At 48.5% G+C, this 23,955-nt stretch overlaps 1 protein-coding gene across 1 annotated transcript in view; it reads left to right on the top strand.

Moving 5' to 3' along the window:
- The window catches only part of LOC147109030 (uncharacterized), a 195,981-nt gene that overhangs the window by 146,227 nt on the left and 25,799 nt on the right, over positions 1-23,955 (top strand). The window contains exons 15-18 of the mRNA XM_086004169.1: positions 8,386-8,461; positions 20,043-20,153; positions 22,012-22,092; positions 22,216-23,563. Of these exons, the coding sequence (XP_085860295.1) occupies positions 8,386-8,461; positions 20,043-20,153; positions 22,012-22,092; positions 22,216-23,563 (1,616 nt within the window). The remainder of the gene's footprint in view (positions 1-8,385; positions 8,462-20,042; positions 20,154-22,011; positions 22,093-22,215; positions 23,564-23,955) is intronic.

Genomic DNA, 23,955 nt, shown 5'->3' with positions numbered 1-23,955 from the left:
GATAGTAAGAGCTTCTACAGGTATATAAAAAGGAGAGGGTAGCTAAAGTAAACATTGGTCCCTTAGAGGCTGAGACGGGGGAATTAATAATGGGGAATGGGGAAATGGCAGAGACTCTGAACAAATATTTTGTATCTGTTTTCATGGTAGAAGACACTAACAACATCCCAATAATGGATAATCAAGGGGCCACATGGAAGGGGGAACTAAAGACAATCACTATCACTAAGGAAATAGTACTTGAAAAAATAATGGGACTAAAGGTGGACAAGTCCCCTGGACCAGATGGCCTGCATCCCAGGGTCTTAAAAGAAGTGGCTGCAGAGATAGTGGATGCATTGGTTGTAATCTACCAAAATTCCCTGGATTATGGAGAAGTCCCAGCGGATTGGAAAACCGCTAATGTAACACCCCTATTTAAGAAAGGAGGGAGACAGAAAGCAGGAAACTATAGACCAGTTAGCCTAACATCTGTCATTGGGGAAATGCTGGAGTCCTTCATTAAGGAAGCAGTAGCAGGGCATTTGGAAAATCATAATTCAGTCAAGCAGAGTCAGCATGGTTTTATGAAAGGGAAATCATGTTTAACAAATTTGCTGGAGTTCTTTGAGGAGGTAACAAGCAGGGTGGACAAAGGTGAACCAGTGGATGTGATGTATTTGGATTTCCACAAGGCATTCGATAAGGTGCCACATAAAAGGTTACTGCATAAGATAAGAGCTCATGGAATTGGGGTTAATATATTAGCATGGATAGAGAATTGGCTAACTAACAGAAAGCAGGGAGTAGGGATAAATGGATCATTTTCCGGTTGACAAACGGTAACTAGTGGGGTGCCACAGGGCTTAGTGTTGGGGCCTCAAATATTTACAATCTACATTAATGACTTGGATGAAGGGACCGAGTGTAATGTAGCCAAGTTTGCAGATGATACAAAGATGGGTGGGAAAGCAAGTTGTGCAGAGGACTCAAAGAACCTGCAAAGGGATATAGACAGGCTAAGTGAGTGGGCAAATATTTGGCAGATGGAGTATAATGTGGGAAAGTGCGAGGTTATCCACTTTGGCAGGAAAAATAAAAAAGCAAATTATTATTTAAATGGAGAGAGATTACTGTAATGTATGTACCTTTAAGGGGAGAACTACTTTTTATAGCTCCTGTATACTGTAGTACCGGCAGTGACCACACCTGTATATAAACACTGAGTAGTAATCTGTACAATTAGTTCTAGAGTAACCCTCATTCAGTAAACACCTGTTGTACCGTTTCTCCTGCAGTCTGTGTCTTATTATACACAGACACAACATTGGCGACGAGCAGATTCGAATCTACCTGCAACTCTGCATCACCTCCCAGGGATTCGCTCCTGGAGAACAGTGGAAGGAGGTCGAGTCCAGAAGCACGGGCGTCGACCACGGGCAACCGCCCAGTCATCCAGCGGAGATTTGAGCATCGCAGGGGAGGCTGTCGAGAGCCAGGCTTGGCTTTCCAGTCATGGTGGTCCAGCGAAACAGGCTGGCAACAGGTACTGCGCAGACCCTTCCCAGACAGCGGTGGCTAGAGCCGACCGATCGGCACAGAAAAAGGCCGAGCAGCATCGACGGGGGAGAGAGAGAGGGCAGAGCGCACAGGGTGCAGCTGGTGTTCAGGACTGAGCGGCGTCAACGGGGAGAGAGACGAGAGAGAGCAGAGCACAGCCGGTGTTCAAGGGCCAAGCAGCATCAACGGGGGAGAGAGGCGCGCAGGAAAACGCGAGGCGCTGCCATTGCCACGAGGACCGCAGAGAGCGGCATTGGCAGCAGCGCAGGAGCAGCGCACGAAACCCACAGGGCGTCGCCATTTGCCACGAGGACCGCCGAGAGCGGCGTTGGCAGCAGCGTGGGAGACGCCATTTTAAGTCGCAGTGGGGAAGAAAGGAAAGCGCGGGAGGTGCCATTTTAAGCCAGTCTAACCACACCCAAAAATGCCGAAGAGTGGCAGTATCACAGCGTTCGACAATGAAGTCAAAGATTGGACAACATATGTCGAATGCATAGAAGTATACTGCAAGGTGAATGAAGTGCCAGATGACAAGAAAGCGCTGGTATTGTTGAATTCAATGGGTGCAAAAACATATGGCTTACTACGAAACCTAGTAACCCCAGAGAAGCCAGTAGAAAAGGATTTTGAAAACATAGTGTCAATCCTACAGGACCACTTAAACCCCACACCGCTGCTGATAGCAGAAAGATTTAAGTTTCACAAAAGGAACCAGCATAAAGATGAAAGTAATGTTGAGTATTTAACGGAACTGCGCAAGCTATCAAAACACTGCCAGTTTGGAACGGGACTAGCAGATACTTTAAGGGACAAGTTTGTGTGTGGGCTTCAAAGTGAAGGAACCCAGAAACGGCTTCTATCATAAAAGGATCTTATGCTGGACAAGGCTTTCAGCATTGCAGTATCACACGAAGCAGCAGCACGGGGCGCTGCAGAGATACAACGGAGACCGCAAGAATATGGCACAAATGAAATGTCATACGGAACAGTGAAGTGCTATCGCTGCGGCAGAACAACACACGACCATAATGATTGCTGGTTCAAGGACAAAGTGTGCAGACAGTGTGGAAAAGTAGGACACATAGCAAGAGTCTGCAGGTCGGGAAAGAAAACCAGCAGCAAGAAATCTCCACAGGAGAAGTACAAGAAGGTACATAAGGTGACGGAGAGTAGTTCAGACGAACAGAAAAGTGATACAGACTCTGGAAGCAAGGAGCTGGGTTGTCTGAAACTACATAATGTGATCAAAGCGGAGGATCACCAAACTATCTGGGTCACGCTCAAGATAGCAGGAGTCCAAGTGAAAATGGAATTGGACACAGGATCAGCCCTAACAGTCATAAACCGAAGGGACTACAAGTGGCTATTCTCACATATACACTTGAGAGATACAAAGATTGTCTTGAAGATGTACACGGGGCAAAAAGTCTACCCCAAAGGAAAAATAAGGGTGAACGTTATATATAACGGCAAGGAAACACCAAAAATAGACCTATATGTATTGCCAGATGGAGGACCACCACTACTAGGACGTGAATGGATCCGGAAGATACAGCTAGATTGGCATTCCATACAAGCACTGACTGTAGATGCCAAAAAGGATGACGACGTCACACCTGCACGACTGTCAAAAATGCTAACTGACACACAAGAAGTGTTCCAGCAGGGACTCGGAACACTAAAAGGCATAACAGCAATGATCAAAATAGAGGAAAATGCAAGCCCAAAGTTTTTTAAGGCCAGACCGATACCTTATGCGATCCGCCCAGCCGTCGAAGCAGAGCTGGAAGGTTTGGAACGTTCAGGAGTACTGTCCAAAGTGGACTGGAGTGAGTGGGCTACACCCATCGTTCCTGTAATGAAGAGGTCGTTGAGTAATATGCTGGGGAACCAAAGAAGGTTCACATCTGTGGGGACTTTAAGGTGACAGTGAACCCAGTCCTTCACACTGTACAATATCCGCTTCCGAGGATTGAAGATATTTTCGCCTCGCTATCTGGAGGGAAACGCTTCACTAAGATTGATCTGGCCCAGGCGTACCTGCAAATGGAGGTAGAAGAAGCCTCGAAACAGTACCTCACAATCAACACTCATAAAGGTCTCTACCAATACAACCGGCTGGTGTTCGGGGTAGCATCAGCTCCGGCTTTTTGGCAAAGGGCAATGGAACAAGTCCTGCAAGGGATTCCAGGGACCCAGTGTTATTTGGACGACATCCTGGTCACGGGCAAAAATGACAGTGATCACCTCGCCAACCTGGAGCAGGTGCTCACTAGGGGCTCCGAGCTAATCGCCACAAATGCGAGTTTTTCCAGAAGCAGATCTCGTATTGTGGCCACGTTATTGATAAAGAGGGGTTACATAAGTCCCCTGAAAAGATTGAGGCAGTAGTCAAGGCTCCAGCACCGGAAAATGTGTCACAACTGAGGTCGTTCCTTGGGCTGGTGAACTACTACCATAAGTTCTTGCCGAATTTGTCTACCGTACTACACCCACTGAACACCCTACTGCAAACGGGGGTACCATGGAAGTGGAGTGACGAATGTAAACGAGCTTTCCAGAAGAGCAAAGCATTGATCACATCAAAAGAGGTGTTGGCTCATTTCAATCCAGCACTACCAAGTCGGTTGGCGTGTGATGCATCACCATATGGCATTGGAGCGGTGCTGTCGCACAAATTCCTGGACGGCTCAGAGAGGCCAGTAGCCTTTGCGTCTCGGTCACTAACCTCAGCCGAGCGTAACTACGCCCAGATTGACAGGGAGGCCCTCAGCCTAGTGTGGGGAGTGAAAAAGTTCAATCACTATCTGCACGGGCAGAAGTTCACCTAGCTGACTGACCACCAACCACTTGTCTCCATCTTTAATCCAAAGAAGGGCGTTCCGGTGATGACTGCGCAACGGCTACAAAGATGGCCCCTTTTTCTAGGGGCGCACCAATATGAAATAGAGTATAAGGGCACGAAACAGCATGGAAACGCTGATGGGTTATCACGCCTGCCACTGCCTACTGTGGAGGAAGCACCAGCAGTGGATCCTGTCGAAATATTTCATTCGACTATAATTGAATGCTTGCCAGTAACTAACGCTGGTATAGAGAAGGAGACCCGAAATGGCCCAACACTGTCTCGGGTATATGATTTGATGGTGAAGGGATGGCCAGCACATGGCGACTCACTGTTGCCATCATTCTCATCCAGAAGAGAACAGCTGTCAGTATGCCAGGGGACCTTGATGTGTGGATCCCGAGTGGTAATTCCACCCAAGTTAAGGGAGAGAGTGCTCAATGAGCTTCACGAAGGTCATCTGGGAGGGGTGAAAATGAAAAGCCTTGCTAGGGCTTATGTGTGGTGGCCGGGGATCGATCAGCAAATCGAGGACCTGACAAAGAGCTGCTCAGGATGCCAGAAGGTCCAAAATGCACCACCACATGCCCCTCTACACCCATGGGAGTGGCCCTCATCTCCATGGCAACGGGTGCATATTGATTTTGCTTGTCCATTCATGGACTCAATGTTTTTAATAGCCGTGGATGCGCACTCGAAATGGCCTGATGTGATCTAAATGTCCTCCACCACCATGGAGAAAACTATTGCAGTCCTACGGACCATTTTTGCCAGGAACGGCTTGCCAGAGCAGATTTGCTCTGATAACGGACCACAGTTTGTGTCCGAAGAGTTTCGAAGATTTATGAAAAGGAATGGGGTAAGGCATTATACATCCGCCCCGTACCATCCAGCCACAAATGGATTGGCTGAGAGGTTCGTACAAACCTTTAAAAAAGCAGTAAAAGCCATGTGCGATGACGACATTCCACTGCAGCATAAGGTGGACAACTTCCTGTTAGCCTACAGAAATGCGACACATGCAGTCACCAACCAGGCCCCGGCCATGATGTTCTTTAACCGAAGGTTGAGATCTCGTCTGGATTTGCTCAGACCAAATGTACGAAGAGATGTTGAGAGTAAGCAATTCCAGCACATCAATGAGAAGCCGACAAGGAGCTTCAATGTAGGGCAACCAGTCTTGGCCCGCGACTACCGAACAGAGAAATGGCAACCAGGAACGATATGCACACGGCAGGGGCCACTAATGTACACAGTGGATGTTGGGGAGAACATTGTGAGACGCCATGCTGACCAGATCCTAGAGTCACAGGAACGAGTCAACCCCATGTCTCGGCCATACGTACCTGGTGAGGAACCCAACGTACAGATCGCATCTACCTCAGAAACAATAGCATTGGAAGCTGATGAATCAACTGACGACAGGGTGTTAGAATCGTCTCCGCACCAAGAGCGAGACACTCGGGAAAGGCGTTATCCAGAAAGAATCAGGAAGCCTCCCCAAAGACTGAATTTATAAATAGACTATTTTCAGCTGATGTTGCATGTTAAAAGTGTTAATTGTAATTAGTTTGATATTTAATTGTTAAATGAGTGTTATGGTACTGTTAATCTAAAAGGGGAGGAATTGTAATGTATGTACCTTTAAGGGGAGAACTACTTTTTACAGCTCCTGTATACTGTAGTACCGGCAGTGACCACACCTGTATATAAACCCTGAGTAGGGATCTGTATAGTTAGTTCTAGAGTAACCCACATTCAGTAAACACCTGTTGTACCGTTTCTCCTGCAGTCTGTGTCTGATTATACACAGACACAACAATTACAAAATGCTACAGTTCAGAGGGACCTGGGGGTCCTTGTGCATGAAACACAAAAAGTTAGCATGCAGGTACAGCAAGTAATCAAAAAGGCAAATGGAATGTTGGCCTTTATTTCAAGGGGGTTGGAGTATAAAAGCAGGGAAGTCCTGCTACAACTGTACAGGGTATTGGTGAGACCACACCTTGAGTACTGCATACAGTTTTGGTCTCCTTATTTAAGGAAGGATATACTTGCATTGGATGATTCACTAGGTTAATTCCAGAGATGAGGGGGTTGACTTATGAGGAAAGGTTGAGCAGGTTGGGCCTATACTCATTGGAATTTAGAAGAATGAGAGGTGATCTTATTGAAACATATAAGATACTGAGGGGGCTCGACAGGGTAGATGCAGAAAGGATGTTTCCCCTCGTGGGGAAATCTAGAACTCGAGGGCACAGTCTCAGAATAAGGGGTCGCCCTTTTAGAACTGAGATGAGGAGGAATTTCTTCTCTCAGAGGGTCATAAATCTGTGGAATTCTCTGCCCCAGAGAGCCGTGGAGGCTGGGTCATTAACATAGAAACATATAGAAACATAGAAGATAGGAGCAGGAGTAGGCCATTCGGCCCCTCGAGCCTGCTCCGCCATTCAATGAGATCATGGCTGATCATCCAAATTCAGTACCCTGTCCCTGCCTTCTCTCCACATCCCTTGATCCCTTTAGTCTTAAGAAATATATCCAACTCCTTCTTGAATATATTTAATGAATTGGCCTCCACTGCATTTAAATACATTTAAGGTGGAGATAGACAGATTTTTGCAAGATAAGGGAGTGAAGGGTTATGGGGAGCGGGCAGGGAAGTGGCTTTGAGCCCAAGGTCAGCCATGATCCTATTGAATCTTGTGTTCTTATTGTATAAAAGAACCGATGAGCAGCCCTTAATTTGCCCCAAACATCGACTGACATTCAAAATCTACGCAATCTCCACTGATGTGACCTACAATGCCCATACAGCCCCAAGTGTCTGTATTAATGGCCCAGAAATTAGGATCGGGTGCTTGCCGTGCGTGCAAGCCCCCGATGTGCACTCACCTGGCGCGCCGACATCTGAAGCCTGGGCCTGCTTGGAATTCCTGTCACTGGCCCGGTTCCGATGTCGGCGCGCTGTGCTTGCCTGATCCAGCGGCGTAGTTAGTTCAATGTGCCGGCTGGGATCAGGTGAGCACTGTGCAGCCAATCAGGGGAGGGGAAACTTCATTCATGAGTTTGATAGTAAGAACTGTCAAACTCATGAAAAGTACGGGCGCCCAAAAGACTAGTTTAACTTTAAATAAAATTTAAAAAAAATCCCAATAATTAAATAAACTATAAATAACTTTAAAAAACTATTTTAAACAATTAATCAAATTTTTGAAAAAAATAATTTTTTAAGAAATCGGGTCTAAAAATAAACTTACCTTACTGTAAAGTCCTTAAAAACAATAAAGCTGTGGAAAAAATGTTATAATTTTAAATAATAGACCACTTACCTTCAAGAATCCACTCCTTACGCCTCCTTTTTATATGTCTAAAAAGTTCAGGCCCTTACACACGCGCAAACCTGTCAAAAAGAAGGAAGTTCAACGCGTCCTGCGCGCACGCATTGGACCTCTGAACCCCTTGGAGGAAATGACGGTTTCCCGCGCATGCGCTGTACATGCTGAAATCCGGCACTTCCAGCGGGCCCACGTGTGAGTACCCTGTCCGTACTCACGCGTTGGGACCGGAATTACTGGCCCATTAACTTCTAGCTCTCAGACTGCCAGACATCTCACTCTTTATTTAACTCACTCTCTTCTCTTACCCTTTACATGTCCAGTACCATAATTACCAGGCTACTCTACCCTTATTTCCACTTCCATCCTCTTCTGGTTTTTTTAAGCGAACAGAAACGAAATGAAAAGCCACAAGTAGTTCGGGCCATGGCTGACCTGATTCATCTTTGGTTACGAAACCTCCTCCCTGATTAATTCATGTCTCCCTGACAGAATGACGCAGAATGTGAACTCTTGATTGAGGTGGTTGCAGTCAGTAAAACTCATCCTAAATGGGCCAGGACACAGTTAGTGCACTGCATTGCCAAATCACTCCCACCAAACTAGTTTTGAAGCATAAACACGCTGCCTTTCTAAGTACTGATATCTTGCTCTTTTCTGCAGACTCCGAGCAAGGGAATCCCTCCTCCTGCAGGAGAATAAGCGACTTCTTCAATCAGCCGACTCTCTCAAACAGCTGGTTAGTCAGCAGCTTTAGATTGGGGAAGAATGGGTGTCACACGGTGCGCTTCGGTTGTACATCTGGTTCCCATGTCCCATCAGTTTCAACGTGTCCTTGTTGAAACTGACTTTTTTTAACCTTATTTCCCATCATGCACCCTGTGTGTCATTTCCCATCATGCACCCTATGTGCCATTTCCCATCATGAACCCTGTGTGTCATTTACCATCATGAATCCTGTGTGTCATTTCCCATCATGAACCCTGTGTGTCATTTACCATCATGAACCCTGTGTGTCATTTCGCATCATGAACCCTGTGTGTCATTTACCATCATGCACCATGTGTTTAATTTCCCATCATGAACCCTGTGTGTCATTTACCAGCGTGAACCCTGTGTGTCATTTCGCATCATGAACCCTGTGTGTCATTTCGCATCATGAACCCTGTGTGTCATTTACCATCATGCACCATGTGTGTCATTTACCATCATGAACCCTGTGTGTCATTTCGCATCATGAACCCTGTGTGTCATTTCGCATCATGAACCCTGTGTGTCATTTCGCATCATGAACCCTGTGTGTCATTTCGCATCATGAACCCTGTGTGTCATTTACCATCATGCACCATGTGTTTAATTTCCCATCATGAACCCTGTGTGTCATTTACCAGCGTGAACCCTGTTGGCTCCCTCCCCCCTGCCATTATCATGAATTACTTTAGGGGTGAGGGTCTAATTTCCTGAGTATAGGCTGGTAATTACAATACCCTGTTTTTTTAAATTTGTTCCTAGGATGTAGGCGTCGTTGGCAAAGCCAGCATTTATTACCGATCCCTAATTGCCCTCGAGAAGGTTCTTGAACCACTGCAGTCCGTGTGGTGAAGGCGCTCCCACTGTGCTGTTAGGGAGGGTGTTCCAGGATTTTGACCCAGCGACGATGAAGGATCGGCAGTATATTTCCAAGTCAGGATTGTGTGTGACTTGGAGGGGAACTTGGAGGTGTTGGTGTTCCCATGCGCCTGCTGCCCTTGTCCTTCTAGGTGGAAGAGGTCGCGGGTTTGGGAGGTGCTGCCGAAGAATCCTTGGCGAGTTGCTGCAGTGCATCTTGTAGATGGTACACATTGCAGCCATGGTGCGCCGGTGGTGGAGGGAATGAATGTTTAAGGTGGTGGATGGGGTGCCGATCAAGCGGGCTGCTTTGTCCTGGATGGTGTCGAGCTTCTTGAGTGTTGTTGGAGCAGCACTCATCCAGGCAGGTGGAGAGTATTCCATCACACTCCTGACTTGTGCCTTGTTATGCTTCGAGTACCGATCCTGTGTCTATGCTGCCAACTTACCATTAATAATGGGGCATTAAGCTCACCATTAACACAAAGTTAGAAGTGATTTTTTGTTGTTGTTGTCACAAAGGGTTTTCAGGATTTGGAATGTTTTGCCACATATTGACGCTGAATCAATCGCAATACCCAACAGGGACGTAGATCAGCACTCGAGGAAGAGGAATATTAATGGGGATGGGGAATGGGTGGATAGCTCCAGTACAGAGTCAGAACAGGCACGATGGGCTGAATGGCCTCCTTCTGTATCAATACGTCTAAGATATTATGGTCTAGAAATTCATTATAGCCAAGGCGCTGTCAGTGGAAAAGTTTGAGAATTACCGCCAGGCGCAAATGCTTTAGACTGCACGAAAAATTTGTGATCACTGCTCAATAAAATGATTGGGGTCCTGAATCTAATCTTAAAGCCCACTTAAAGGGTGGAGCAATATCGGGTGCAGTCTAATTGCAACTCATCATTGCCACAGGCTTTTTCACTACTTAAAGGGGAGGTTCATTGATGCTGCAGTACCTCATTCTCAACATTGCTGGCTGTGCAGTTGCCTCAGCAAGCAGAAGCAGAACAAGGAGAAGGAGCCGGAGGACTGAAACAGGTGTGCTCATGGAAGGTCCACACACCCAGGGAGAGAGTCCGCAGATTCTCCGATGAAGCATTGGAGGCATTGGTTTTCACTGTGGAGAGACAGAGGCCGGTGCTCTACCCTGCAAGTGGCAGGAGGCCCTCGCCACAAGCCTTCCGCACCATGTGGAGGTAGGTAGTGCAACACATCTCAGGCAGCACTGTGGTCCCCAGGACCCACACACAGTGCAGGAAGAAAGTTAATTACCTCACTCGGGTGGTCAGGGTGAGTCAATGCTTCAACAAGTGTTACATACCACCATTTGTACCACAATCTTCACATACTGCCCAAAGCACCACACCCCCAGCACTCACACACCAACAATCTCTACCTACCAACACTCACACCCACATCTCACACCTTACACACAATGACAGCTATTCAACTATGGCCGGCACATCATCCAAACACATTGCTTCACACTCACTCACACACTTTCTTTTCTCTTTCAGGTCAAAGTGGCTCACAACAGGAGGGAGCAGGAGCGCACAGGCGGGGGACAAGCCGACACCCAACCACTGTCTGCGCTGGAGAATCGAGTGCTGCAAATCATTGGGCGCCAGGTGGTGGGCGCCATGGCCACCGGTGACGTGACCCCCTTGGGGACAACAATGGTATGTTCATCCTTACTCCTTCTTCCCACTTCCCCCTCACCCCACAAGCTTTCCAGCTAATCATGCTGCATGCATGCATTTCTCCCTTCCTGCCCCCTCCCCTCACCTTAACCCGACTCTTGTGCCTTTATGCTTTCAGATAATCAGCAAGCACCTGAGCAGCCTGTCCCTGAGGGCACCGTAGAGAGCGAGGCAGGAGAAGAGGAGGAGGAAGAATACACCGCGTCACTGCATGTCTCACCCACAGGCACCAGCTCAGATACTGGCACTACGCGTTCTTTAGAGGCTAGTATAGTAGCGGGATCTGCACAGGGTGAGGCATCAGGGACAAGTGGGCTGCAGCAAGGCCGGGGGAAAGGGTAGCTCGGGCCAGCTCCCCGGAGGGCGAGTTTGTGCGCGGGTTCTGCTGCACAGGACTCAGATGAGAACCTCGATGGGGAGGCCTTTAGAAGAAGGGTGATGGCCATGCACATGGAGCTGATAGGTGCAATGGCAGGCACTAAGTGATTGCACAAGGGTGAAAAGTAAATATTTTGGGTGTAAATATGTGTCCACTACTTTTTGATAAATTTATTACTTCACTTACCATTATTGTGCAGGCTCTCATTTCAGCTTTGTGCAGATATGGCTTGCGAGAGGGATGGAATAATAGGGATGTGGTGAGCAAAGGGGATCTGGGCTTTAAGTCATCTGGGTGTGAGGCTGGAGGTCTGTTTGGAGGAGGTGGCAGAGTTCTGTGATCACCTCCTTGGTGAAGCAGAGCCATCTAATACACTGCTCCGCTTAATTGAAGGTAGAAGAAGTGCTCTGTGAATACCCTTGGAGGGTAAGGCCTCCTGCTGAGAGCCCTGATGTCCCTCCTCATCTCTCAGTGCACAAGTTCCTGTATTTCTCACTGCCTACGCTCCCTCCGCCATATATCCTGGAGGGCGAGGTCGACTGCCAGTACAGCCCCCATTAATGTTACCAATTTTAGCTATTTGAATCTTTGAAGAATAAATGTAGCTACTGTTTAGTTGCTAGAAGACTCCTGATACAAAATAACCTTGAAATTACTGAATGAAACTTGCATTGGGTGAAACTAACAAAAAAATCACTGAAACTCTACTAACCTGACAGCTGTGAGTGATTACTGATGATCCTTTTAAATAACATCCCTGGAGCCGGCTTCCTGGTGCTGCACACCAGCTCTCCCTATCGGTGTTTACTCCAGGTGGTGAGGTAAGCAGCGAAAATCAACTTTGCAAACCGTGTGGTCAGTGAGCGTTTCACACTCACTGACGTCACAATCTACCTGGCGCTGACATTCCCGGCGATACCTCTTTCCGGCGGCGCTACGGGGGGCCAGATTTGGCATGCCGTAGATTCACCTCACCCAAGTGATACTGGTCTACTGGCTCTAACGGGAGGTGCCAAGGGGACGAATTTTTCCCCCTATGTGTGTGGCGGGCTGATTGCCCACCGCAGTATGAAGCTGGTGTACACTGCATCATCACCTTGTCTTCATCCAATCCTCATGTATTTATCAAATGTGTGTCCCTATTATAGGCTAGAGACCAATTGTGCTATAGTCTCACATAGAAACATAGAAACATAGAAGATAGGAGCAGGAGTAGGCCATTCGGCCCCTCGAGCCTGCTCCGCCATTCAATGAGATCATGGCTGATCATCCAAATTCAGTATCCTGTTCTTGCCTTCTCTCCATATCCCTTGATCCCTTTAGCCTTAAGAAATATATCCAACTCCTTCTTGAATATATTTAATGAATTGATCTCTACTACCTTCTTTGGTAGAGAATTCCACAGGTTCACCACTCTCTGGGTGAAGAAATTCCTCCTCCTCTCTGTCCTAAATGGCTTACCCCTTATCCTTAGACTGTGACCCCTGGTTCTGGACTCCCTGACCATCGGGAACATCCTTCCTGCATCTAGTCTGTCTAGTCCTGTTAGAATTTTATAAGTTTTGATGAGATCCCCTCTCATTCTTCTAAACTCCAGCGAGTACAAGCCCAATCGACCCAATCTCTCCTCATACGTCATTCCTGCCATCCCAGGTATCAGCCTGGTGAATCTTCGCTGCACTCCTTCCATGGCAAGAACATCCTTCCTCAGATAAGGTGACCAAAACTGCACACAATACTCAGGATGTGGTCTCACCAAGGCCCTGTACAACTGCAGCAAGACATCCTTGTTCATATACTCAAACCCTCTCGCTACGAAGGCCAACATACCATTTGCCTTCTTAACTGCCTGCTGCACCTGCATGCTTACTTTCAGCGACTGGTGCACAAGGACGCCCAGGTCTCGTTGCACTTCCCCTTCTCCCAATCTATTGCCATTCAGATAATAATCTGCCTTCCTGTTTTTGACACCAAAGTGGATAACCTCGCATTTATTCACGTTATATTGCATCTGCCATGCTGCTGCCCAATCACCCAACCTGTCCAAATCATACTGGAGTTTCTCGGCATCCTCCTCACAGCACACACGCCCACCCAGCTTTGTGTCGTCTGCAAACTTGGAGATATTACATCTAGTTCCCTCGTCCAGATCATTAATATATATTGTGAATAGCTGGGGTCCAAGGACCGATCCCTGCGGTACCCCACTAGTCACTGCCTGCCACTCAGAAAAAGAGCCGTTTATTCCAACTCTTTGCTTTCTGTCTGCCAACCAGTTCTCTATCCAAGTTAATACCTTGCCCCCAATCCCATGTGCCTTAATTTTACACGCTAATCTCTTATGCGGGACCTTATCAAAAGACTTTTGAAAGTCCAAATACACCACATCCACTGGTTCTCCCTTATCTATTTTACCAGTTACATCCACAAAAAATTCCAGTAGATTAGTCAAGCACGATTTACCTTTTGTAAATCCATGTTGACTTTGTCTGATAAACATAAGAACATAAGAAGTAGGAGTAGGAGTAGGCCATACGGCCCCTCGGGCCTGCTCCACCATTCAATAGGATCATGGCTGATCCGAACCTAGACTCACGTCCACTTCCCTACCCACTCCCCGTAACCCCTAATTCCCTTATCAGCTAGGAAACTGTCTATCTCCGTTTTAAATTTATTTAATGTCGCAGCTTCCACAGCTCTCTGAGGTAGCAAATTCCATAGATTTACTACCCTCTGAGTGAAGAAGTTTCTCCTCATCTCAGTTTTGAAACGGCAGCCCCTTATTCTAAGATTATGCCCCCTAGTTCTAGTCTCACCCATCAGTGGAAACATCCTCCCCGCATCCACCCGATCAAGCCCCCTCACAATCTTATATGTTTCGATAAGATCGCCTCTCATTCTTCTGAATTCCAATGAGTAGAGTCCCAACCTACTCAACCTTTCCTCATAAGTCAACCCCCTCATCTCTGGAATCAACTGAGTGAACCTTCTCTGAACTGCCTCGAGAGCAAGTATATCTTTTCTTAAATATGGAAACCAAAACTGTACGCAATATTCCAGGTGTGGCCTCACCAGTACCCTGTATAACTGAAGCAAGACTTCCCTGCTTTTATACTCCATCCCCTTTGCAATAAAAGCCAAGATTCCATTGGCCTTCCTGATCACCTGCTGTACCTGCATACTAACCTTCTGTGTTTCATGCACCAGGACCCCCAGATCCCTTTGTACTGTAGCACTTTGCAGTTTCTCTCCATTTAGATAATAACTTGCTCTTTGATTTTTTCTGCCAAAGTGCATAACCTCACACTTTCCAACATTATATTCCATCTGCCAAATCTCTGCCCACTCACTTAGCCTGTCTATGTCCTTTTGCAGGTTTTTTATGTCCTCCTCACCTCACTGCTTTCCCTCCCATCTTTGTATTGTCGGCAAACTTGGATACGTTGCACTTGGTCCCCCCCTCCAAATTGTTAATTTAGATTGTAAAGAGTTGGGGTCCCAGCACTGACCCCTGCGGAACACCACTAGTCACTGATTGCCAGCCCGAGAATGAACCATCTATCCCAACTCTCTGTTTTCTGTTAGATAGCCAATCTTCCACCCATGCCAGTATATTGCCCCCAATCCAGTCACTTTTTTCCAAGTGCTCTGCTATTACATCCTTTATAATGGACTCTAGTATTTTCCCCACTATCGATATCAGGCTTACCGGTCTGTAATTCCCCGTTTTCTCTCCACCACCCTTTTTGAACAGTGGGGTAACATTAGCTACCCGCCAATCCATGGGTACTGTTCCAGAGTCTATCGAATTTTGGAAGATTCACAATCGGTCTTTGCTCAGGCACTTTTTCCTCTCACAAACGCTAGGGTTTGGTCCCTTCGGCTCTCATCCAAGTGCCACACTTCATGAGTGTCAAGCAGCTAATCGATTGTGGGACCGTCCCAGCCAAGCCTCGCCCTCCGCCCATACAGTCCATTCTAGAAAAGGGAGGTAGTGATTGGGAGCAGGAACGCTGGTTGATTTTTCTTCAACACCCTCCCCATTCCTGGTCCTCATGGCCACATTAGGTGCCCTGCTGATGCTACACCAGCTCACTCGGCATTCATTGGGCATTGAATCTGACTCCTTCCTGCCTGCAGCTGCCTAGGCCCTCAGCTCTGGAATTCCATCCCCAAATCTCTCTGCCTCTTAACCTCTCTCACCTCCTATAAGACCCTCATTAAAAGCTACCTTTTTGCCCAAGCATTTGGTCTCCTTCTTTGGCGCAGTGTCAATATTTGTCTGATTTACGCTCATGTGAAGCACCATGGGTAACACAGGAGTCATTCCAGCAGGAGAGCTCCTCTTTAACTCTGGAGTAGGCAGACAGTTCCTCAGGCACCTTGCGAGGCCAGCCATCTCTGATGATGGTGCACAGCTGGGAGAGGGCCGGATCCTGTTCAGAGGCCTCTTTGGGCTCCTGCAGAGAGACTGTGGTTTGGAGGGGTGTTTGTGCAGCATCTGGACGATATCCTGTTCCACATGTTCAGACCCGACGAGTGGGGCTGGGGCAGAGACAGTGCGGGAGAGCAGATCTGCAACAACATTGTCACGTCCTGGTGTGAACTGGAGACTGAAATTGTATTGGCGGAGGCGGTCAGACCAGCGGTGTAGACGCAGTGGTCTGTGGCCCGTGCCGGATTTCGACAGCAGGGCAGTGAGAGCCTGGTGATCGATTCGCAGGGTGAAGGCATGGCCATACGTGTACAGGTGCTACCGCTCACATGCCCAGATGCACGCCAGCGCCTCACGCTCGCCTACTGAGTACTTCTGTTCAGTGGGGCTAAGGGCTCGGGAGGCAAAGGCGATTGGTTTCTCCACTCCATTCTGTATCTGTGATAACACCGCCCCCACAGCTGCAGCGGACGCGTCACAGGTGACGAGGGTGGGGCTGGCGACGTCAAAGTGAGCCAACACTGGAGGCGACGTGAGCTGCAATTTGAGGAGGCGAACAGCTTCCGTACAGGCTTGTGACCACACCCAGGGCTCATCCTTTCGCAGGAGCTGGCGCAGTGGGGCTGTGGTGCTGAGTACTGGGGCAAAAACTTCAGGTAGTACCCAGTCATGCCAAGGAAGGAGGCAACCTGTGCTGCAGAGCTGGGTTCTGGGATGCTGTGAATGGCATCCACGTTTGACTGGAGTGGGGATATACCGTCAGCCGACAACCGAAACCCCACAAATTCGATCTCTGAAACAGCAAAGACACACTTTTCGCCATTCAGTGTGAGCTTGTGTTTTGCTCGAGCCGTGAAAACTCTGTGAAGGCGTTCGTCGTGAGTGGAGGTCGAGGGCCCATGCACGACGATGTCATCCAGGTAGATGGCCACCCCAGGAATGCCCGCGAGCACAGAGGACATCGCCTTTTGGAAGCAGCTGGGTGCAGAGCTAAGTCCAAATGGCATCCTGGTGTACCGAAAGACGCCAGCATGTGTCACAAAAGCAGTGAGGTCCCTGCTGCTGGGGTGGAGGGGAACCTGTAGATAGCCCTGTCGAAGGTCCAGTTTCGAGAACAGGATGGAACCATAGAACTGCACTGTGAGTTCCTCTGACGTGGGCAGTGGATATTTGTCAGGGATTACAGCCTTATTCACTGCTCAAAGATCGACACAGACGCGTAGACCACCTGACTTTTTCGTTGCGACCACCAGGTTGGAGACCCATGGGGAGGCATCAACTGGTTCGATGATGCCAGCTTCCAGTAGCTGCTTTAGTTCAGCTGTGACCCCGTCACGGAGAGCAAGCGGGATGCGGCGCAGTGGCTGAATGACAGGGGTAACGGTGGAGTCAACCATGGGCTGGTGGATGAAGGCAGTCAGGCAGCCCAGACCCGCGAAGAGTGCTGGCCATGTTTGGCGCCACGGTGAGGCGACGTGCAGAACCACAGACCCGCCGGTGTCCAAGAGAGAAAAACCCAGGTCAGTGAAAAGATCCAGTCCCATCAGGTTAGCTCCTTGGCATGCCACATGAAAACAAAAATCTGGCAAAACTTTTGTTCCATAGCGTACAGTAGGTTGACTGAGCCCACTAGTCCAATTTTTGAATTACCATACCGCAAAGGGCAGTGGAGGGCGCAGAGAGTGGCAGGGAGCTGAAAAAGCGCTTGAATGTGTCCACATTCAGCAGTGAGACGCTGGCACCGGTATCCAACAACAGAGGGATGCACACATCATTCAGATTAATTGTGCATGACTTGAAAGCCACTACTGGCCCAGAGCTCACATTGTGAATTATAGGCCAACTGCTTGAGGACTGAGAGTGTTCATCTGTAGCCACAGGGGCAGAGCGGCAGACATTGGCAAAGTGATTTTGTTTTCCACAATTGCGACAGGCTTGGTCGCGCTCGGGGCAATTCTGTGCTCTGGTAGCATGTGAACGAGATCCGCAGTTTCCACACTGTTGCCGCGGTAGCGCGCGTTGCTGCCGTCGTGCGAGCATTACAGTGTCAGGGCTGTCGGGGCCGAGGGCGCCATCACTGGGTGTGTGTGCTAGTTTCGCTGCACATTCAGCTGCAGACTCCACTTGAAAGGCAATGTTAACTGCCTGTGACAACGACAGATTGTCGGACTCGAGTAACAGTCTTTCACGCACTCTCACGTTGTTTGTGTGCTCTATTAGTTGATCACGCACCATCTCGTCTTGTCGTGCACCGAACTTGCACGAGCTAGCTAACCCCCTCAAATTAGCCACGTATTGATGCACCGACTCGCCGGGAAGTTGGTGACGCTGTCTAAAAATGAATCGCCGCAGGAGGGCACTTTGTGGGGCAGAGAAGTGTGTGCTTAACAGAGCCACAGCCACATCATACATTTGAATTGAGTCTGCTGTGCATAATGTCCCAAGAACACGCTGGCCCTCCGCTCCCAAGCAATGGGATAACAGTGCCTTTTTCCATGCTGTACTCACATTTTCTAGTCCAAGAGCAATGAGGTAGGTTTCAAAGGACTGTAACCAGCGAACCCATGGGATTGGGGGCTCACCAGGTAGTGCAAGGAAGGGAGGAGGTGGTGGAAGAGAGATTTCAGCCATCCTCGTCGCCAAATGTTGCGTTTACAAAGATAATCCAGAGGCCGTATGCAGAGCTCAGTTCATGTTGCTTTAAATGGCTGATCCAAACACACTCTCACAGGCAAAAGCAATCGAATACCTATATCCAATGTCAGACACAATACAACGATAACAGCACTATCAAACTCCATGTGCTCAGGCCAAAGCAATCGAGTACCTATCACCAATGTCAGACATAACAGAGTGCAGCTCCAACAACACTCAAGAAGCTTGACATCATCCAGGACAAAGCAGCCCACTTGACTGGCACCCCATCCACCATTGTAAACATTCACTCCCTCCACCACCAGCATACTGTGTCTGCAGTGTGTACCATCTACAATATGCACTGCAGCAACTCGCTAAGGCTTGTTCGGCAGCACCTCCCAAACCCACGACCTCTTCCACCTAGAAGGTCAAGGGCAGCAGGCGCATGGGAACACCACCACCTCCAAGTTCCCCTCCAAGTCACACACCATCCTGACTTAGAAGTATATCGGCCGATCTTTCATCGTCGCTGGGTCAAAGTCCTGGAACTCCCTCCCTAACAGCACACGGACTGCAGCGGTTCAAGAAGGTGGCTCACCACCACCTTCTCGAGGGCAATTAGGAATGGGCAATAAATGCCGGCCTTGCAGCGACGCCCACATCCCATAAATGAATATAAAAATCCATTGCCTTCTGTTGCCTAGGCCCTAAGCTCTGGATCCCTCTCTAAACCTCTCCGCCTCTCTCTCCTCCTTTAAGACGCACCTTAAAACCTACCTCTTTGACCAAGCTTTAGGTCATCTGCCTTAATTTCTTCTTATGTGACTCGGTGTCAAATTCTGTTTGATAACGCTCCTGTGAAGCACCTTGGGACATTTTACCAAGTTAAAGGCACTATATAAATGTAAGTTGTTGTTGTTCTCATTATTGTTGCCATATCTCAGAAGGAATATGATGCCCTTAATTTCTTTTTCATGTCTATTCATGAATTTTTCATTGAGAGGTTGGTCGTGGGTGATTGTGGATCACTAGAGGTTAGAAGGGGTGGAGGGGACAATCTCCCAATAACTTTATTTTCCAATTGGTCTCAGGACATCACCTTTATTTAATTCTAGGTGTCGACCGTGGCTCAGTGGGCAGCACTCTCACCTCTGAGTCAGAAGGATGTGGGTTCACAGTCCCACTCCAGAGACTTGAGCACAAAATCTAGGTGACACTCCAGTGCAGTGCACTGTCGGAGGTGCAGTCTTTTGGATGAGATGTTAAACCGAGGTCCCATCTGCTCTCCCAGGTGGATGTAAAAGGTCCCGTGGCCACTATTTCGAAGAAGACCAGGGGCCAATTCTTATCCCTCAACCATCATCACTAAAACAGATTATGTGATCATTATCACATTGCTGTTTGTGGGAGCTTGCTGTGCGCCAATGACTGTGGCATTTTCTACATTACAACAGTGACTACACTTCAAAAAGTACTTCATTGGCTGTAAAGCACTTTGGGACGTCCTAGGGTGGTGAAAGGCGCTATATAAATGCAAGTTCTTTCTTTTTCTAGTTGGAGAGATCTGAATACCGATGGATGTTCTTGAAAGGACAGCTGGAGACGATGAAAGGAGCTTTTCACCTGGAGACAAGAAAACTCGATACAGTAGAGGCAAGGCTGAAAGTAAGTAACGTGGGACACCAAGAGAAAACGGCCAAGCAGTCCGACACTGGGCTGCATACGTACGCTGTCCTCCATTGTCAAATACAGCTCGTAGCAATTATAAATCAGATCAATTCCTTGTGCTCAATGAAATAACTAACCCTGATTGTCATTACATTGGCAGTCCTGCTGGGATCCACTAGGGATTTCTTTGCGCCCGTATTGAGTAATTACTCTTTTCCAAAAATGTTTTCTGTCATTTGTTGTGTCAGAGAGAGAGAGAATTACTCTCCAGTTAAACCAGGTCAAGGGAACTGCGTGGTGCAGTGGGTTTAGTCTCTGGAATCCGGGTTCAAATCCATCCCGGACTGATGGATTATGAGTCTCCGTTGTCTGCGGACTGTTAGGGTCCTACGTGAAATGAGTTTGGGCAGGCTCAGCCTGGTTACGAGTGTCTACAGCAAAAAAGGCAGTGGATTCCAGCTCGAAGGACTGAGTGGCTGATTATTTTATCACCAATGGTGGGGAGAAAGGAGAGGATGAATTGAAGGGAGGAGTCAGAGGAATGGTTGTGGGGCTGGTTAGGCTAAATCCGTGTTGTAATTTCTATGTCCAGTATTTACAGATAGGGGAGTGAATATCCACAGAGATTCTCCTGCTCATCTACTGCAACTTCCATGGAAAAGCCGCAAAAACCCCAAAGAAATATTGTAAATAGACACAATACCTACAGGTGCAATACCTGCATGCAAAATCTATAAGTACAATACCTACCTGTACAGTATCTACAGCAATATTATCTTCAGGTACAGTATTGATAGGAAGAGTATCTTCAGGTACAATATGTACAGGTATATTATCTAAACATATGGGGGGAGAAATTGGGTGAGTAGCGCCACCTGTTAGCGCCTAAAGAGGCAGTCAGTGGCTGTAGCGCCACTGGCTGCGTCTCCCGCGATATTCAGCAGGGGCGCTAATGGTGGCATTAGGCATTTGTGCTGCGCCGCCACCAATGATGTCATCGGTGTGCGCAGCGCCCCATTCGCGCCCCGTTCGCGATATTTGGTTGCGAACGCCGCAGTTGCGCCGTTCGCTACCCGCGCCCGGTTCATGGGGCCTTACTATGCCGGCAGCGGCACAAGTTAAGGTGGAGGTGCGGGGCGGCCGCCTTTTTCGGCGGCCGCCTGCCAACACCTCCGTCCCCGACCTCCTAACCCCCCCCCATGGCATTGCCGGCTGTTTCCCAAGAGCCCGGCACTTCTCCTTGGTGCCGGGCTCATTTGCCGGCACTCGCGAGTGGGGATCGCGCTGTTGCAGGCACCTCCCCCTTAACAATGGGAGGAAGGCCTGCAGTACCGCAGCGTGCCGTGCCGCAGCGTGTGGCGCTGCAACATGTTGCGCTGCGATATTCAGTTTCAGCGCCCTAAGAGGGACGCAGAGCGCCTCGAGCCGCGCCCCGTGTCCCTCGAGGGGCAATGAAACTGAATATCTGACGATCGCTAAAGCCTCGAACGCTGCGCTAAATCCTGCGCTCAGGCGACTTTTGCGCCACTTTGGCGCCCAACCCAATTTCTCGGCCATGGTATTTAATTGTATGATATCCACAGGACAAGCATCTAAATGTACTGTATCTACACGTACAGTATTTGTATGTAGTGTCTACAGGCACGGTATATATAAACACATCCAGAAGTATAATACCATGTACCATTTCTACATGTTCAACATTTGCATGTACAATATCTACTTGCAGCGTAACTAATGTAGAGCATTCGCTTGCATAGTACCTAAAGTGCAGATGCCATTTATTGGGTTGGATTGCATGGCCTACTTCTCCACTTCTAATCCAGTAAAATCAATGATTTATGTTCCCTCTTAGGAAGAAATAGATGCCCTGAAATTGAAATCCTCCCAGGATGACAAGAAAATCAACGACCTAGCGACAGCACTTAAGGAAAAGGTCCAACAAAATGAGCATGTTTCTTTTCCTATTATATCAGGGGATATTTTGGGGTTCTATGCTAAAGGGGTCTTTATTTTAGGCAGCGTACGATGATGTTTATTTGTTGTTTGCTTTGTTAAGAACGCTAAGTCGGAGCAGATGAAAATTGCGCCGAGGCATAAGTACCAGGCGGATGTAACTGAGGAGCTGGAGATGTTCGGGAAGCAGTGCCAGCAGCTTCAACATTCCGACAATCAGGCACAGCATCCAGACCAAGAGTGGTCGAACCCGCAAGGTCAGTGGGCGGACTATCAAGTTACCCAATCGGACTCAGAGCTTCAGAGCAAGCAAAGCCAATGGCTTGACCATCAGGCCTGCGGAGACCAACAATTGCAGTGCCCGCAGGTTCAACACCTCGAAGATCAGGGCTATAATGCAGACAACGAGTGGTCTTGCCCACAAGGCCAATGGTTCAGGCTTCAGGCACGCCATCCGGATCAAGAGCTTCGGTGCCAATGGCCCGACCATCAGCCACATTGCTCGCAACAAGAGCTTCCGCCTCAGCAAGGCCAGTGCCTGGACTGTCTGGTACATTACCCAGATCAAGCTCTTCAGCATCAGCAGGGTCATTGTGTTGACCACCCAGATCAAGACCTTCAGCCTCAGCAGTGTCAACGGCTGGACTTTCAGATTCACCACCAAGACCAAGAACTTCAGTGTCAGCAGGGTCATTGGCTTCGCTACCAAGGAGACCATCTAGGCCGACAGTGGCCGTACTCACAGGACCAACAACCTGGCTTTAAGTCACATTATTCTGATCAGGAACTGCAGGTCCAGCAGGGACAATCTACTGACTGTCTCCAAGACAATGAGCAGCAGTTTCGGCAGGACCAGCCCTTTGACCATCTAGACCCACAAGAGGGAAATCAGCAGCCTGACCATCAGAACCATTGTTCAGATCATCACGGTCAGGAGCCTAACCCCCAATCAGATCTAGATGAAGAACAGCAAGGCCAACAAGTCCATCGCCCAGCCCAGCAACAGCAGAGTCAACAGGCTGACCTTCACAAAAGCTGTCATCTCGATCAAACGTGCCAGAGGCAAACGCCCGACCCTCAGGCAACTCATCCAAACAAAGAGCAGCACAAGTGCAGCGCGGAGAAAAGCGTGCAACTGTCTAAGCTGCAGTCTCAGCGCCAGATTGACCCGCCCGGCAGCAAAACCCAACAGCGGGCAAAATTGCCACCGCGCTCACATGTGTGTCGGCGATCGCGGCACCACCAAACACGGGCGCATTGCTCGCAGCCAAAGCTGCCGAAGGAGCATCTTTTACGTCTGAGTGTGAAGTTAGGGGAGCATTTTCCAACCACGCCGCAGAACAAACAGAAGCTGCCTTGTGAGAAGGCGCCACCTGTCCCCGCGCAACCCAGACAACACAGGAGGAAACGAGCCTCGCACCATTCAGCCAATGAAAGACACCCCTTTCCAGGTACTAAAGCTACCTGCTGTATCAATGTAAAGCTCAGCAGCAAAATCTGTCAGCGCTGCAGGCAATCACCTGCATTTACACAGCGCTTTTAACGTAGTGAAACATCCCAAGGCGCCTCACGGACAAAAAAATTGACACCGAGCCACACCGAGATATTCGAACAGCTAGGTTCGAAAGAGGGAGAGAATTCCAGAGTTTAAGCCGAGACGACCGAAGGCACGGCCACCAATGGAGGGGCGAAGGACAATCCAACAGCTTCATGTGTCACTTTTAGTTATACCAGCTTTATATTTCCAGATATTCTTTTTAAATTGCATGGTAGGATTTGAACTCATATCCTATCTAGATTAGTGGTCCAGTAACATAACAACTGCACGACCGTACCCCCTGCT

The sequence above is a fragment of the Somniosus microcephalus genome, chromosome 12 (genome assembly GCF_052327205.1).
Source record: "Somniosus microcephalus isolate GS21.2 chromosome 12, FLI_Smic_1.0, whole genome shotgun sequence".
NCBI lineage: Eukaryota > Metazoa > Chordata > Chondrichthyes > Squaliformes > Somniosidae > Somniosus > Somniosus microcephalus.
The sequence above is the reverse complement of the archived record's forward strand: the minus strand, read 5'-3'. Positions and strand labels throughout refer to the sequence as shown.